Source organism: Schistocerca serialis, chromosome 3 (assembly GCF_023864345.2).
Source record: "Schistocerca serialis cubense isolate TAMUIC-IGC-003099 chromosome 3, iqSchSeri2.2, whole genome shotgun sequence".
Taxonomy (NCBI): Eukaryota; Metazoa; Arthropoda; class Insecta; order Orthoptera; family Acrididae; genus Schistocerca; species Schistocerca serialis.
The window spans coordinates 892,310-908,848 of NC_064640.1; the positions used below are offsets into that span (position 1 = coordinate 892,310).

The 16,539-nt window shown below is 38.8% G+C and overlaps 1 protein-coding gene across 2 annotated transcripts in view; it reads left to right on the top strand.

Annotated features, from left to right (window-relative positions):
- The window catches only part of LOC126469655 (F-box/LRR-repeat protein 6), a 218,571-nt gene that overhangs the window by 75,113 nt on the left and 126,919 nt on the right, over window positions 1-16,539 (top strand). For both annotated transcript variants that reach the window (XM_050096786.1, XM_050096787.1), the window contains exon 6: window positions 8,967-9,128. In XM_050096786.1, the coding sequence (XP_049952743.1) occupies window positions 8,967-9,128 (162 nt within the window). The remainder of the gene's footprint in view (window positions 1-8,966; window positions 9,129-16,539) is intronic.

A 16,539-nucleotide genomic window follows, 5' to 3' on the forward strand; every position in this document is an offset into this window, starting at 1 on the left:
TTGTTGACTCATTGCTGATATGCCACAATAGATTCGAGCCTGTATCCAAACGAGGAGACATTTCACCATGTAATGTGCCCTATGGTAATTTCTGTTATCCTCCAGTATGTGAAGCACAATTAAACTATCACAGCTAGTATAACGTAAATTATGTTTCACAATAACCGAGCACCAACTCAGTATGGGAAGCAATGGTGGAGCATGAGCTGTTCGAGATCTACATTTACATACCTACTACACAAGCCACTATATGGTGCATGGTGGAGGGTTCCTTGTACCATTACTAGTTATTTCCTTACCTGTTACACTTGCAAATAAAGTGATGGAAAAATGACTGTCTACATGCCTCTGTATGAGCCCCAATTTATCTTCATGGTCCTTATGTGAAATGGTGACAATAGAATCATTCTGCAGTCAGATTCAAGTGCCGGTTCCTGAGTTTCCTCTATAGTGTTCTGCAAAAAGAACATTGTCTCCCCTACAGGGATTCCCACATGAGTTCATGAAGCATCTCTGTAAAACTCGCGAGTTGATTGAGCCTACTGGTGGGGCACTATGTTAAACGCTTTCCAGAAATCTAGAAAGGTGGAATCTACAATGAAGCAGCCTATTGTAAATGGTACATATAATGTTTTGTAGTAGATTCTACAACTGATTCTGAAACTCCACAAGTAAATCAAATGTCCATGCAGGGGACTGATGGTGTAAAATATATCACATTTCCTCTAAGATATGCTCAGCATGTGACAAAATAAATGACCCCACAGATAAGAGCCAGTAAAAACTGAGTCATATGAGCATTATTTTTTAGGGTCAGGAAACAAGGTACACTTCAAGGTAAATGTCAGCAAATCATTAACATGTTATTATGCTTTCTTCAACCCATCCCACCCCCTGAAACAGAAACAAAAATATGATGAGAAGCAGAAGTAGTGTAACACTGATACATTAAACGATAAATGTGTGGTTGTTATGAATATTTAAGTGATTTTTTTTTTAGTTCACTGCATTGATGAATCTTTATACGATTATCACCTGCTTGGTGGGTGAAATATGAATCATCAAAGAAAACAGTGCATCACCATCCTTTAATCCAGTTGTGAAATTTGGTGTATGTCAAATAATACCATGAACTGAATAGTTCAAAAATCACTGTACTGGTATTCCAGATTTGTTCAAATTACAATGAATACATCTTGTTAAGACCTGTTAATTTATTGAATATCCAGTAGTATGTGGTACATCTCTGAATATGACAGCCTTGTCTACTACTGCTGATCAGTATAATAATTCTTCTGCACCATTTGATAAACCTAGTGTGGCATCAAATTGCATGTATCTAATTATACATCCATTGTTTCACAGTGCTGATTACCCAGCCAGTCTAAGCATGTGCACATCAAGTCAGCCATCTAACTTATACAGAATGATGTCCCATTCTGATAATTCCAAGTGTTCCATTCCTATCATTCCCATACTGGTGTGGCAAATGACCTGACAGTTTTTTGATGTAATTTAGTGATAAGTGTACATAAAAATCACAAATATTTTGTTTTGTTTTATGTTTTTGATTCCTAATCTCAATTCTGTAAAGTATATTTATAGTGGCTTATGCCATAGAACCTGAGAAAATAAATGAGTAAACATGAACATAATTTTGTTCCTTGGTTACTGACAACAACTAATACATGTATGGGGTGTTTTTGAAAAAAGTTCAGTATTTTGAGGCGTGACAAAAATAATTGAGCTGGAAGAAAAAGTCTTCTTATACACTATCTGTGGCATTGGGTAAACCATATATTCATCCTAGATCAAGCTAAATGCCAAGCACCTCATTGCCAGGGTTGGGTACAGGTTTGATGAACTCAGAGTTTTTGGGCTGGGGCTGGTGACTGCCAGTAGTCCTCTGTGGGAGTACTTCAGCAAACACTGTCCAGTGTAGCATGGGGACATCATGTGACACAGTAAATGAGCATCTGAGCTTAACTTCTCCAATTGCAAAAATGATAGGAATCTCTATATAAATATCTTCAATCTCAAGGTATGCTATGTATTGATGAAGTGGATGGCTGTTGAGCAAATCATTCCTTCGCAGGCAATGTCTGAGGTACCTGCTAATCTTAACTGTAGAATGCTTTGTTAGCATTCCTGGGCTCTATCTGAGGTGATATCTTTATTTTCTAGCTCTTTATGGGATTTTCATGGATCCTACAATAGCATATAAAATTTTTGGTTGGGCCACTGAATGATATTAACACTTGAATCAACAAGAGAAGTTGAGAACATGAACCAACTAAAATAAAACAAGATAATAGTAACAGTACACATATCAACTTCCAGAATATGTTTTTAATAATAAAGAGAGAAGTGTCACTTGTCCAAATTTGTAAACTTGCTAGGGGTTAGGAGGAACCATGGAGACAGTGAAACATTTTTGAAATGTAACATTGCAAGCAGAAACTGCTGCTTCATATAGAACTACAGTACTACAGAATGCAAAACAACTTGGTGAGTAGCAGTGACAGAGCTGCACTAAACTCTAGATTTTAACAAAGTGGTTGTGATTTGCAGGATCATAAAGACTTAGACACTAGTGAACTTACATGTATATTTTGGCAAATCGCCTCCTGACGTGTAGCTGAAGATACTTGCGGTATCACTGTCACCTCCACCCTCTCCTGTTATGCGCAAATTTCTCTCTGATTTAATCTTCATGGTATTTCTTGTGAGATATATGAGGTGTGATCAAAAGGTAATGGGAATTTTTGTTTTTGTTAAAGAATCTTTATTTATTTATTAATCAACATCAACTTTGTCCCTTTTTAAGGGATCACTCTCAGATATAATACACTTGTGCCAGCACTTTTTCCAATCTTGGACTCACTTCTGCAACTCACTTTCCATAATGGTGTTCAGATCCTTCAGTGATTCTATTTTTATCCCATGAATGGTGTCAGAACGACACCCTTTCGTGGTTCTCTTCAGCCTTGGGAGTAGAAAGAGGTCACAGAAGTCCATTTCTGGTGAATACAGTGTCTGAGGAAATATAATGGTTTTGTGTTCTTTGCCAACAAATCATGAACAAGCATTAAGATGTGAGCGGGAGCATTATCGTGGTGCAATTTCCACAAGTCGTTTTGCCACAATTCTGGTCGTTTTTGACAGATTGCTTCGTGCAAATAGCGCATAACTTCCAGGTAGTGTTCCTTATTGACCATATGACCATAATGCAGGAACTCATGATGTACTATCCTATTGTAACCAAACAAACCAGTGAGAAGAATCTTCACATGTGATCAAACTTGTCGATTTTTTTTTTGCTCTTGGCAGTTTCCATTGAGACGATTGGGCCTTGATTTCAGTGTCATACCCACGTTTCATCATCTGCTGTAACCTTCTTTAAAAGTTCTCGACCATTGTCGACTTCATTGAACAATTCATGAACGATGTCTACATGACATTGTTTTTAGTCAAAATTCAACAGTTTTGGAACAAACGTTGCTGCTACACATTCATGCCAAAAACATCCAAAAAAGTTGCTTGGCATGGGTCAGTGAATATGCCGGCATCACATGCAACCTCTCTGATTGTGATTCCAGAACTATTTTCCTTACCTCTTCCATATTGTCATCAGTAATTGATGTGCTAGGGCATCCAGGGCAGTCATCGTCTTCAACATCATCTTGACGCTCATTGAAATGTTTAAACCACTTGTAAACTTTTGTCATACTCACAGTAGATTTTCCAAAAGCCACAGTCAACATTTCAAATGTGTTGCTGCACTTTATTCCATCTTCAGCCAAAATTTAATGCAAATTCTTTGATGCCTTTTTTTCAAAAGTAGAAATTTACCAAGCACTCGAAAATGTATATAAGCTTTTCAACTATCAACAATAAACTAAATATTCAAAACAGCTGAAAATGCGGGCAGATGTCAGGAACATGTGTATCAACAGGATAAAAAATTTCGAAAATCAGACGTATAAAGCCTGCGAAATTAAAAAATTCCCATTACTTTTTGATCACACCTCCTGTGTAGAAGGAAGCAATATATTCATTGTCTTTTCTAGGAACATAATTTTTCAGAATTTAAATCGTAAACCACAAGGAAGAATGGGAGATTGATAATGTACAAAATATTGTCAAAAAGTTCAATAGTGAACCCCAAAGTACAGCAGCATTTGTGTTGACTTTTAACATGCCTGTTCTTTCCAAATATATCAGAGAGTGCTAAGCCCCTTGGAAGTCTGGCTCCACATATCGAACCCTCTGAGGTGTTCTAAATGCAAATGTTTCAAACACAATGCGCTGGTATGTGTAAGAGCATAGGAGCTTGCAGAAATGAAGACAAAGTTGCCAATGAACCTAATACCCTATGTAAATTGCCACCATTGTATGCTAATTGTGGTGAGAGCCATACTCTGTGGAGTAATGATGGTTCCATTTACTTGGAGCAAAGACACAGAAAACACGAGGGACCAAGTCAGTGAAGCAAAAATTACACAAAACACAACAGTTGCCCAACTTCGCAAGAACAACTGCTGCAACATTGAAAACACTAGTACAGAAAGTTAGCATCTTGACACAGACTGAGGCAAATGAAAGTGAAGTAATTTGCACAATTGAATCTAGAACCATCAGACCAATCACCATTACTTTAATCTGAAAGATCTGATGATATTTATAGAAACACCATGGGCTGTGAAGTCTGAGGGTACCACCAAACTTCTCATACAGTCTTACAGGATACATGTGGAGAAACTGGCATAGGGAAGACCTTTGAACTTATCTTTGCTAGAGAGCCGCTTTGAACTCACTGATGCACATGTGCTAAGGGGCTATACCCTCCCACATCAAGGATGACCTTGTTGTAGGGCCAAAGAAAATATGGTTGTATTTGTAAACAACATACACAGTTTCTTTATTTCTTCCTGGCTGTTGATCTCTAAGAAATTGTTGTTGAAATATATGTGAGGGTAACAAAATGCTCACTATACTTACCACTGCAAGTAGTATTAGACTATGAGACTCTCATTCACCTGGTAAAAACTTCCCTGGCCTCTTGTCCTACTTATACACTAATGCACTTGCCATGTTAAGGAGCTCATCCTCTACCTACCCCACGGGTCAAGTAGAGAGCCCCATGAAGTCCCAGGAACCATATACCCTCACATTAGCAACCTCACATATACCCGCACTGGTACTGGTCATACAATTTCAAAACATTTTTCTGTTTAGTTTTCCCTGAATGAATGTTGCAATTTCTTTTGAATTAATCTGTATTATTAACAAAAACTCCCATGCTGTAGTCTTCAAAAAGAGATAGCAGAGGTAGAATTTTCAGATGCTTGAGTATTGACGAGCACCAGGTTTGCAAACGGATACTACAATCATTCCATCTACTGTTCCTTTCTGGGATAAGAATGTTGTTTGTGAATGCACAGAGTTGTCCCAAAAATATGATACCATAGGATATAATGGAGTGAAAGTATGTGAAGTAAAGAAGCTTTCACATGTCAGTGGCAGAGAGCCTGGGCATCCTGTTTGTACCGTGGTTACCTTAAATTGCGTAAGGCAAATGCTGGTTGCTTGGAAAAGGGTGTGACCATTTCCTTTTTCCACCTTTCCAAAACCAAGCTTTTGCTCCACCTCTACTGGTCTCACCAGTGACAGGATGATACCATAATCTTCTTTTCACCATGTTCCTAGGTCAAATGAAAAGTGTCACTCTGGAATCTGTCAGATGTGCAGCTCTGGTATAGTACAAATATCAACCAGCCAAAGAAAATGCCACAGCCCTTCAGGCTGTGAGTGCCAAAGCTAAATAAGCAATCAGAGGAGGTAAAGAAACACAGAGGGAAGTGTTCACGTGCTCTGTCAGATACTCTATTTGTTCCACAGAAATATGAAAATCTACCAGGATGATTTTTGGTTCGCCAAATCAGTCACCTGTAACAGCTGTGCAGAGGTACCAGTGTCTTCAAACAACACCTGGAGACATCACCCACACAGCGGTAAACCATTTTCTCATGGCTATTGCCACTGCCAGCCAGGATCGAGCATTCCACCACTGCCATGCAACAATGGAGAGGGTTGCATTAGACTTCTGACCCAATAATTCTTAGTCATGAAACTGCCCCTTCTCTGTGTAAGAGCAGGGTTTGGTACTTATATAAGGCTGATGGCACTATACTGAGTCACTACGAAATTCAAAATAGGACACTGTGACACCTGAAAACCAAATCAAAGAAAACCCTCTTAGAATTTTTTAATTCAGTGTGATGTACTGGACAATTTTCTTGCTCATGAAGGAAGAATATTTTGGTTATTGGCATATCAAACTGTTGCCCTTGTCTGGAACTAATTTTCACATATTGTCTGCAAAAACAAGGCCTCTTGGGTTCTTCATAAAATATAGCTTTGTGGCAATAGGTGTGGATCAAATACCAACTGAAACTGGCACCTGCCCTTGTTACTGAGGAGCCTGGGAATAATTTTAGATTTATTAAGGCATAAGAGAACAACTGTGTAGGAGTCTTCACAGAAGCTTCTAAGCATGAGGACTCTCTTAGCTGCCCTGTGGTTTTCCTGGTTGTTTCTTCAATATCCATATGCCAAATGAATTTATAGTACTGTATTTGGTGCAGAATTACAAATAATCTTCAGGACACCAGAGCAATGAGATGTACTCTGGCTGTAAAACTCCCTGTATGCTGTAACTTCTCAAGTTGCCTGTAGTGTGTCTAAGAGACAAAGTAATCATGGACATCCCAGTAAGTTACAAGTGCTACTCTCAGCCACCATCACCTGGCACAGAAGCACAATGTTCTGAAGACCCTAGCGTGTTGTGTGAAAGCTGGCTCAGACACCATAAATCTTCATCAAGAATTGATTTACCTGTAAAACATATTGTGCGAAAGGGGTACAATCACTGCCAGGTTTTGCAACCTGTATCAGGTGAGACAAACAAGCAAAATGCCTCCATAGGAGTTGCATTTTTGCCATATTCTGGCTCAGTGACAGGGAAAATTAGCCAGCCCCTAAAGAGAGAGAACATGATTTCAGTCTTCAAGCTCTGAGGAAAGAAATGGCAGTTAATGACACCTGCGAAGGATGATAAAAGTCTCTCAGCACATGATGTATGTGTGGTACCTTGTGAGTATGACTACTATTACACTGAGCAAATTTAATATGCATTGTAAAGCAACATTGGACAGAACATCAGACTTTTTATACATATGTTATCCCAGGAAATCAGCCAGTGAAGAACATGGTTTAGAAAATAGATACTGAGTTACATTCAGTGACTTGTCTCTCATTATGATGAGAACTGTTACTGGGATATCATAATAAAAGAAGTTATTGAAATTAAAATTTCAAGAAATAACCTAAGTAAAGACGTGTAGTATCAGCAGGTAGAGGGTGCAGGAGGAGATAATTCTTTATCAATGAGACTATAGTCTTCAAAGTACTGTCAAAACAATTGTTTGCAGTGATGTTAAAAGAAAGAGGGAAGATTTCTGAATGTAACTTCCTGCTGACAACAAATATGATTGTATTTCAAAGAGAAACAGCGAATTCATAATACTTCACAGAGTAAACCATCCAGACATCTGAACTCAAGCAAAGGAAAGATACCAGCTGTGGTTAGGTGTTGATGTTCACCAATAGGTGGTTTTGCTTGCACAATTAAAAGTGTTGAAACAGGATGGAAGTGCCTTTAGCTGTGTATATTGTAGAAGTATATTATAGAACAACAGTGAGCAGTTATAAGTAGGAGAGAGGTAACTACAAAGTTGAATCTGTGAAGGCAGGCCAGGAGCTGTGCATAGATATCTAAATTAGATGTAACACTGCCTTTGAAAAATGAAAGTTCCAGTTTCGAGCTCCTGTTCAGCTCGTAGTTTTAATCTGTCACAAGTTTCACAACAGTGATGATGATGTTTGGTTTGTGGGGTCCTCAATTGCGCAGTGATCAGCGCCCATACAAAGTCCCACTTTTTTTCCACAGTCCAATGTAGCCACTATTACGAATGACGATGATGATGAAACGATGTGGACAACACAAACACCCAGTCCCCAGGCAGAGAAGATCCCCAACCGGCCGGGAATCGAACCTGGGACCCGTGATCCAGAGGCAGCAATGCTAGTCACTAGACCATGAGCTGCAGACTTTCACAACAGTGCACACTATGTTGCTGAATGAAAGATTCCATCTGGAAACAACCTTCAGGTTATAGCTAAGCCATTTCACTGTAGTATCCTTTCTTCCGTGACTGCTGTGCTGTAGGGTATGCAGGAGACTTCTACAAAGTTTGGACCATAGGAGAGAGGTATTGCCAGAATTATAACTATGAGGGTAGACTGTGAGTCACACCTGGGTGAGTTGTGTCCATAAAAGGCGGAGTTATGGGTTCAAGTCCTGGTACAGCACACAGTTTTAATCTGCCAGGAATATGCTTAAAGTTTACGCAACTGTAATTGGTACAGAAATGAATGGAACTGACGATCTCTTGTATTTGTGATGAGTAATTAGCATTGCTACTTGGTGCCCCGATTGTGATTTGAGTGTTACATGAGTTTTCCAAATTATTTCTGATGAGTTGTACTGGTAGTTTTCCAACTTTAGCTTTTTATTATGAATAATTTTCCATGATAACATGTGACAGTCTTACTGTGAGGGAATAAAATAACAGAACAACATAAAAGAATATATTTGAAATTGTTTATTTTGTAATCAAAATGAAAACTAATTAACTATTATAAACTATTGTCATTCAGTTTATGTCTAATTTCAATAGACAGTTTTAGCAAAAAATGAATAATGGGTCAGTGTCAGATACTGAAATGATTTTCACTCATCTTAGACAATGCAGATACAAATAGCATCTGGGAATATAGGCTCAGAGATAATATTTCCATGTGATCTGATTTAACTAATATTTTTCTTTAATCTTTTATTTCAGACATCATGCCCTAATCTAGAACTGCTGGATATTTCCTTTCTTCAGATGCATTCTACTGCACTGATAAACCTGGAAAAATTTCAGAGCGGATGCCAGAAACTGAAAGTTTTGAGAGTTACAAACAGCAATATAGCTTTAAGCCCAGTGCCACTTAACATACAAGTAAGGTTTATATCATTACAATACCTCTTAAAGTATATTACAATTGGTTTCATTCCCATTAGCAGTTACCTGTGTAGTAATACTGTTAACACTGCAGAACTACTCAGTTCCATTTGGTGACATATTTGCGACTCACATAACTTTCTATAAAAACACTATTCCTGTATGTCATCATTGCTCTGAAGTCTATCGTCCCAATTTTTTTGCTTCATTCTGCAGGTTTTGTTTTTATTTCCTTTCCAAGTTTTCCTTATTGCTGTTGTCATTTGCTGCCATTTTCATCTACTCATTTTTATTTTTATTTATTTATTTTATTTCTTTATTTAATTTTTTTTTACAATTACTGTTGTGATATTTCCTTTTGTATCAGTATCTCTCTGTTTTTCTTATTTCATAGTTCATGTTCACTATTACTGAAAGTCATTCTCCCTGCACACTATTCCCAAGTACAGCAGGAAACGGAGAAAACAGTAGTGGTCCTCAAGTAGTCTCTGTCACACATTGTAAGATCATTCCTGAAGTGTTGCTATAGATGTAAATAATTGTTCCATTATAGGAGAACTATTAATATTTTCCAATCCTGTTTTTGCCATTTTAGTTATGCATGGTATAATTATTAATTACTGAGTCTTTTTTTTTTTTTGCCCCATTACAACAGTTTCTTCTTATTTCACATATTCATTTGTGCATTAATGTCTCTTCGTGTTTTACTCATCAGCTAGCCTTCATTATATTGCGCAGATTTCTACAATACATTACATACTTTTCCTTTACGCCATACCTCTCAATTGTTTTCAGTAATAATAATAATAATAATAATCACACATCTGCTATACATGGATGATCTAAAACTACTGGCAGCAACAAATCAACAACTCAACCAATTACTAAAGATAACAGAAGTATTCAGCAATAATATAAATATGGCTTTTGGAACAGACAAATGTAAGAAAAATAGCATAGTCAAGGGAAAACACACTAAACAAGAAGATTACGTATTGGATAACCACAGCGACTGCATAGAAGTGATGGAAAAAACAGATGCCTATAAATATCGAGGATACAGACAAAAAATAGGAATAGATAATACAAATATTAAAGAAGAACTAAAAGAAAAATATAGACAAAGACTAACAAAAATACTGAAAACAGAATTGACAGCAAGAAACAAGACAAAAGCTATAAATACTTATGCCGTACCAATATTGACCTACTCATTTGGAGTAGTGAAATGGAGTAACACAGACCTAGAAGCACTCAATACACTTACACGATCACAATGCCACAAATATAGAATACATCACATACATTCAGCAACTGAAAGATTCACATTAAGCAGAAAGGAAGCAGGAAGGGGATTTATCAACATAAAAAACCTACATTATGGATAGGTAGACAATTTAAGAAAATTCTTTATACAACGAGCAGAAACTAGCAAAATACACAAAGCAATCACTCATATAAATACATCGGCTACACCACTGCAATTTCATAACCACTTCTACAACCCTTTAGATCACATAACATCAACAGATACGAAGAAAGTAAATTGGAAAAAGAAAACACTACATGGCAAGCACCCGTATCATCTAACACAGCCACACATCGATCAAGACGCATCCAACACATGGCTAAGAAAAGGCAATATATACAGTGAGACAGAAGGATTCATGATTGCAATACAGGATCAAACAATAAACACCAGATACTACAGCAAGCATATTATTAAAGATCCCAATACCACAACAGATAAATGCAGATTTTGCAAACAACAAATAGAAACAGTAGATCACATCACAAGCAGATGTACAATACTAGCAAATACAGAATTCCCCAGAAGACATGACAATGTAGCAAAAATAATACATCAACAGCTTGCCTTACAACATAAACTTATAAAACAACATGTTCCCACATACAAGTATGCACCACAAAATGTACTGGAGAATGATGAATACAAATTATACTGGAACAGAACCATTATAACAGATAAAACAACACCACATAACAAACCTGACGTCATACTCACCAATAAAAAGAAGAAATTAACACAACTAATCGAAATATCCATACCCAATACAACAAATATACAAAAGAAAACAGGAGAAAAAATTGAAAAATACATCCAACTGGCTGAGGAAGTCAAGGACATGTGGCATCAGGATAAAGTTGACATTATACCAATTATACTATCAACTACAGGAGTCATACCACACAATATCCACCAGTACATCAATGCAATACAGCTACATCCAAACTTATATATACAACTACAGAAATCTGTAATTATTGACACTTGTTCAATTACCCGAAAGTTCCTAAATGCAATGTAACATATACCGTACAGTTAAAAGGAAGTCATGCTTGATCAAGGTCCGCGTCACCTTCCATTTTTAACCAGACATAACGTCTGAGACAAGAAAGAAATAATAATAATAATTTCCTATGGCTCAATGACCTGGTGCAAGTCTTCTATTGGACACCATTTTGGTGACGTGTGTGTTTCTAGCCTACCCTAGTTGTCCAACTGGCGAAAGGGGACATAAAGTTCAATGTGGAATCTGAATCACATCTTGTTTCTATCTAATTTGTACATCACTGCAAAGTGAATTCTGGTCTGAAAGATAGACCTTTCATAGCTGCAAATTGATTAATTCTACCTTGTGATTAAAATAAACTGGTAGGGCATTAATATGGAACTGAAGCAACAGTACATCTGTCATAATTTCTCCCAGTACAAATGGTGAGCAGTCCCTCCACGTTACTTAAACAGCCTAATGAAACTTTATGCATTCTGTATCTTAAACAGGAACCAAACTAAGTGTATGCTGAACCATGAAATCCATAAAAATATAACTTCTGTAAGAAAATGGTTTGATTGGCCTAGTGAAGTTCCTTCAGCAAGCTGCAAAATACCTCAACTGGTGACAGTGTATCATTACAGAAATTTGGTACGTGCTCTGTGAATGGTGTAAATGTCACATGGTACAATACTTGTAGCTTCTGTATGTCTTTTTCCCACCCAGCACCATATATGAACACCATTCTTGAAAATTACAGTGATGTTTGTTTCTTGTCTTTTGAATGACAATCTGCAGTATTATTTGGGTTCAGATGTACAGGCAAAATTTAAAACCATCCAAATTTTCTTAGAGATTCAATGACTGTTAATATGCCGTTCTCCCCCTTCCCCCCCCCCCCCCCCCCTTCCTTCTCTCTCTCTCTCTCTCTCTCTCTCTCTGGCCATAAATGTTATTGTGTTGTGGGCAAGAAGGTCCCACCAGCACCAATTAAGTAGCTAGAATAAATGAACTTTATTTACACTCATAAACTGAATAGAACAATACAGTCATTCAGACTTGAAGCTTCAATATTTGGTTCTAATCCCCCAATAGTCACTGACATTGCACTGGGAAAGTTCTTAGTAGGGTGACATCAGTGTGGCCATATTGATGGAGAGCAGTAGGGCATGAGGAGAGAGGTCCTGCGGAGATGGAAGTGCATGCTCGGATGGAGGTAGCATGGCTGGGGTTGTGGGTGTGAAGGTGTCAGGTTCAGTGTGGAAAAATTGAGACGAGACGTGGAGTGAGGATTCTGATGTAGCTCGGAGCGAAGACACAGGTGATTGGTACGGAGAACTCAGATAAGGTACAGAGTGAAGATTCAGACACAGCTTGGAGCGAATGACTGCAATGGGTCGAAGGGAACTCCAGTTGAGGGACTGGCAAGATGTGGTTGAAACTTGGTCTGGAGCAACTCTAAGTGCAAAACTGGCACTGACTGGTTAGGCAGCATCCTTTGTAGCCACATGGCAGAAGAATATTGGCACGGTGATCGATGGGCATATGACCTGTGGAAAAAGAATGTGCCTGCGATGGCAGCGAAGCTGGTGCCACATGTTACCATGGTGGTTGTGACGACAGTGCGGTATGCTTATGTTGTCATCTTACTGTTTTCTTGCATCTCCCATAATGGTGTCACTAGTGCCAGAAAAGCAGCAGCCTGCAGTACACACGTGTATTGTGTGTAGGTAGATCCCCGGCAGATACAATAAATGTTATATCAGTTAATGCCAGTATCACAGAATACTTTGTTAGTACTGTCCTCTGTAAACCCACAATCTAACAAATGACTTATTGCTGAAAAATATAAGGCTGTACAGGACAGTGAGCCAAGTGAATCAGTTCTGGCACTATGCGTACAGTGCATTAACACGAAATGAGTGCCCTTCTTTGCACTTTTTCGATGTCCTCCGTCAATCCTACCCGGTAAGGATCCCACACCGCGCAGCAATATTCCAGCAGAGGACGGACAAGTGTAGCATAGGCTGTCTCTTAGTGGGTCTGTCGCATCTTGTAAGTGTTCTGCCAACAAAGCACAGTCTTTGTTTCGCCTTCCCCACAATATTATCTATGTGGTCTTTCCAATTTAAGTTGCTCGTAATTGTAATTCCTAGGTATTTAGTCGAATTGACAGCCCTTAGATTTGTGTGATTTATCGTATACCCAAAATTTATCAGATTTCTTTTAGTACCCGTGTGGATGACCTCACACTTTTCTTTGTTTAGTGCTAATTGCCACTTTTCGCACCATACAGAAATTCTCTCTAGATCATTTTGTAATTGGAATTCATTGTCTGATGATTTTACTAGATGGTAAATTACAGCGTCATCTGCAAACAATCTAAGGGGGCTGCTCAGATTATCACCTAGATCATTTATGTAAATCAGGAACAGCAGAGGGCCTATGACACTACCTTGCAGAACGACAGATATCACTTCTATTCTACTTGATGGTTTGCTGTTTACCACTATGAACTGTGACCTCTCTGAGAGGAAATCACGAATCCAGTCACACAACTGAGATGATACTCCATATGCACACAATTTGATTAATAGTCGCTTGTGAGGAACGGTATCAAAAGCCTTTGGAAATCTAGGAATAGGGAATCAATCTGAGATCCCTTGTCAACAGCACTCATTTCTTCATGGGAATAAAGAGCTAGCTGTGTTGCACATGAATGATATTTTCAGAATCCATGTTGGTTATGAATCAGTAAGTTATTTTCTTCAAGGTAATTCATAATGTTCGAGTACAGTATATGCTCCAAAATCCTACTGCTAATTGAGGTCAGTGATATGAGTCTGTAATTCAAAGGGTTACTCCTAGTTCCTTTCTTGAATATTGGTGTGACCTGTGCTACTTTCCAATCTTTAGGAACAGACCCTTCGTCAAGTGAGCGGTTGTGTAGGATTACTAAGAAAGCCGCTATTGTGTCTGCATACTCTGAAAGGAACCTGATTGGTATACCATCTGGACTGGAAGACATGCCTTTCTTAAGTGATTTGAGTGGGATCACAATACCTAAGATATCTACTTTTATGTCACTCATGCTAACAGCTGTTCTGGTTTTGAATTCTGGAATATTTACTTCTCTTCTTTCATGAAGGAATTACGGAAAAGTGTATTTAGTAACTCCGCTTTAGTGGCACCATCATTGGTAACATTTCCATCGGTATCGCGCAGTGATGGTATTGACTGTTTTTTGCCACTGGTGTACTTTACATACGACCAGACTCTCTTTGGGTTTTCTACCATGTTTTGAGACAGTATTTCATTGTGGAAACTATTAAAAGCATCTTGCATTGACGTCCACACTAAATTTCGAGCTTCCGTAAAACTAGCCAGTCTTGGGAATTTTACGTTCTTCAGAATTTGGCATCCTTTTTTCGTTGCTTCTGCAACAGTGTTCTGACATGTTTTGTGTACCATGGTGGATCAGTCTCTTATTAACTTACGCGGTATGAATCTATCTATTTCTGTCGATACAGTATACGCTTACATAATTAGCTTGGAAGGAATGGAAACTCTCTCTTAGGAAGGCATCAAGCGAATTTTTATCAGCTGTTTTAAATAGATATATTTTGCATTTATTTTTAGTGGTTTTGGTTGATATGGTTTTGAGCCTCGCTACAATGACCTTGTGTTCACTAATCCCTGTATCCGTCATGACGCTCTCTATTATATCAGGATTATTTGTGGCTAAGAGGTCAAGTGTGTTTTCGCAACCATTTACAATTCATGTGGGCTCATGAACTAACTGTTCAAAGTAATTCTCGGAGAAAGCATTTAGTACAATTTCTGAAGATGTTTTCTGTCTACGGCCAGCTTTGAACATGTATTTTCTTCAACAAATCGAGGGTAGATTGAAGTCTCCACCAATTATAACTGTATGAGTGGTGTACTTATTTGTAATGAGATTCAAGTTTTCTTTGAAACATTCAGCTATTATATCATCTGAGTCGGGGGGTCGGTAGAAGGAGCCAATTATTATTTTGGTATGGCTGTTGAGTATAACCTCTAACCATAGCAATTCACAGGAACTATCTATTTTAACTTCACTACAAGATAAACTACTACCAACAGACACAAACACACCACCACCTACTTTATTTAATCTATCCTTTCTGAACACAGTTTGTGCCTCTGTAAAAATTTCAGCAGAATTTATCTCTGGATTTAGCCAGCTTTCTGTTCCTATAACGATTTCAGCTTCAGTGCTTTCTATCAGCGCTTGAAGCTCTGGTACTTTTCCAACACAGCTACAACAAATTTACAGCTACAATACTGACTGTGTCTTGGTCGATTCTTGACGTTTCTTTGCCCTGCACCCTTTGAGACTGGAGCCCTTTTTGATCTTTCCCAAGACTGTCTAACCTAAAAAACCGCCCAGTCCACGCCAGACAGCCCCTGATACCCGTGTAGCCGCCTCCTGTGTGTAGTGGACATCTGACCTATTTAGCAGGACCCGTAACCCCACCACCCTATGGCACAAGTCGAGGAATCTGCAGTCTACACAGTTTCAGAACCATCTGAGCCTCTGATTCAGACCCTCCACTTGGCTCTGTACCAAAGGTCTGCTCAGTCCTGTCGATGATGCTGCAGATGGTGAGCTCTGCCTTCGTCTCGCTAGCAAGACTGGCAGTCTTCACCAACCCAGATAGCCGCCAGAAACCAGAGAGAATCTCTTCCAATCCATAGCGACACACATCATTAGTGCCGACATGAGCCATCACCTGCAGTTGGCTGCACCCTGTACCCTTCATGGCATCCAGAAGGACCCTTTCCACATCTTGGATGGCTCCCCCCGGTATGCAGACGGAGTGCACATTGGCTTTCTTCCTGTCCTGAGCTGTCATATCCCTAAGGGGCTTCATCACCCGCCTAACATCGGAGCTCCCAATGACAAGCAATCCCACCCTCTGTGCTTGTCCGGACCGCTCAGGGAGACCGGCCACTGCCGCAACAGGCGAGGTCTCCCTTGCTGGCTCAGAAGTACTTTCAGCAGTGGGCAGCACCTCAAACCTGTTACAGAGGCATAAGGGTACAGCCTTGTGACCAGCACCAACTTT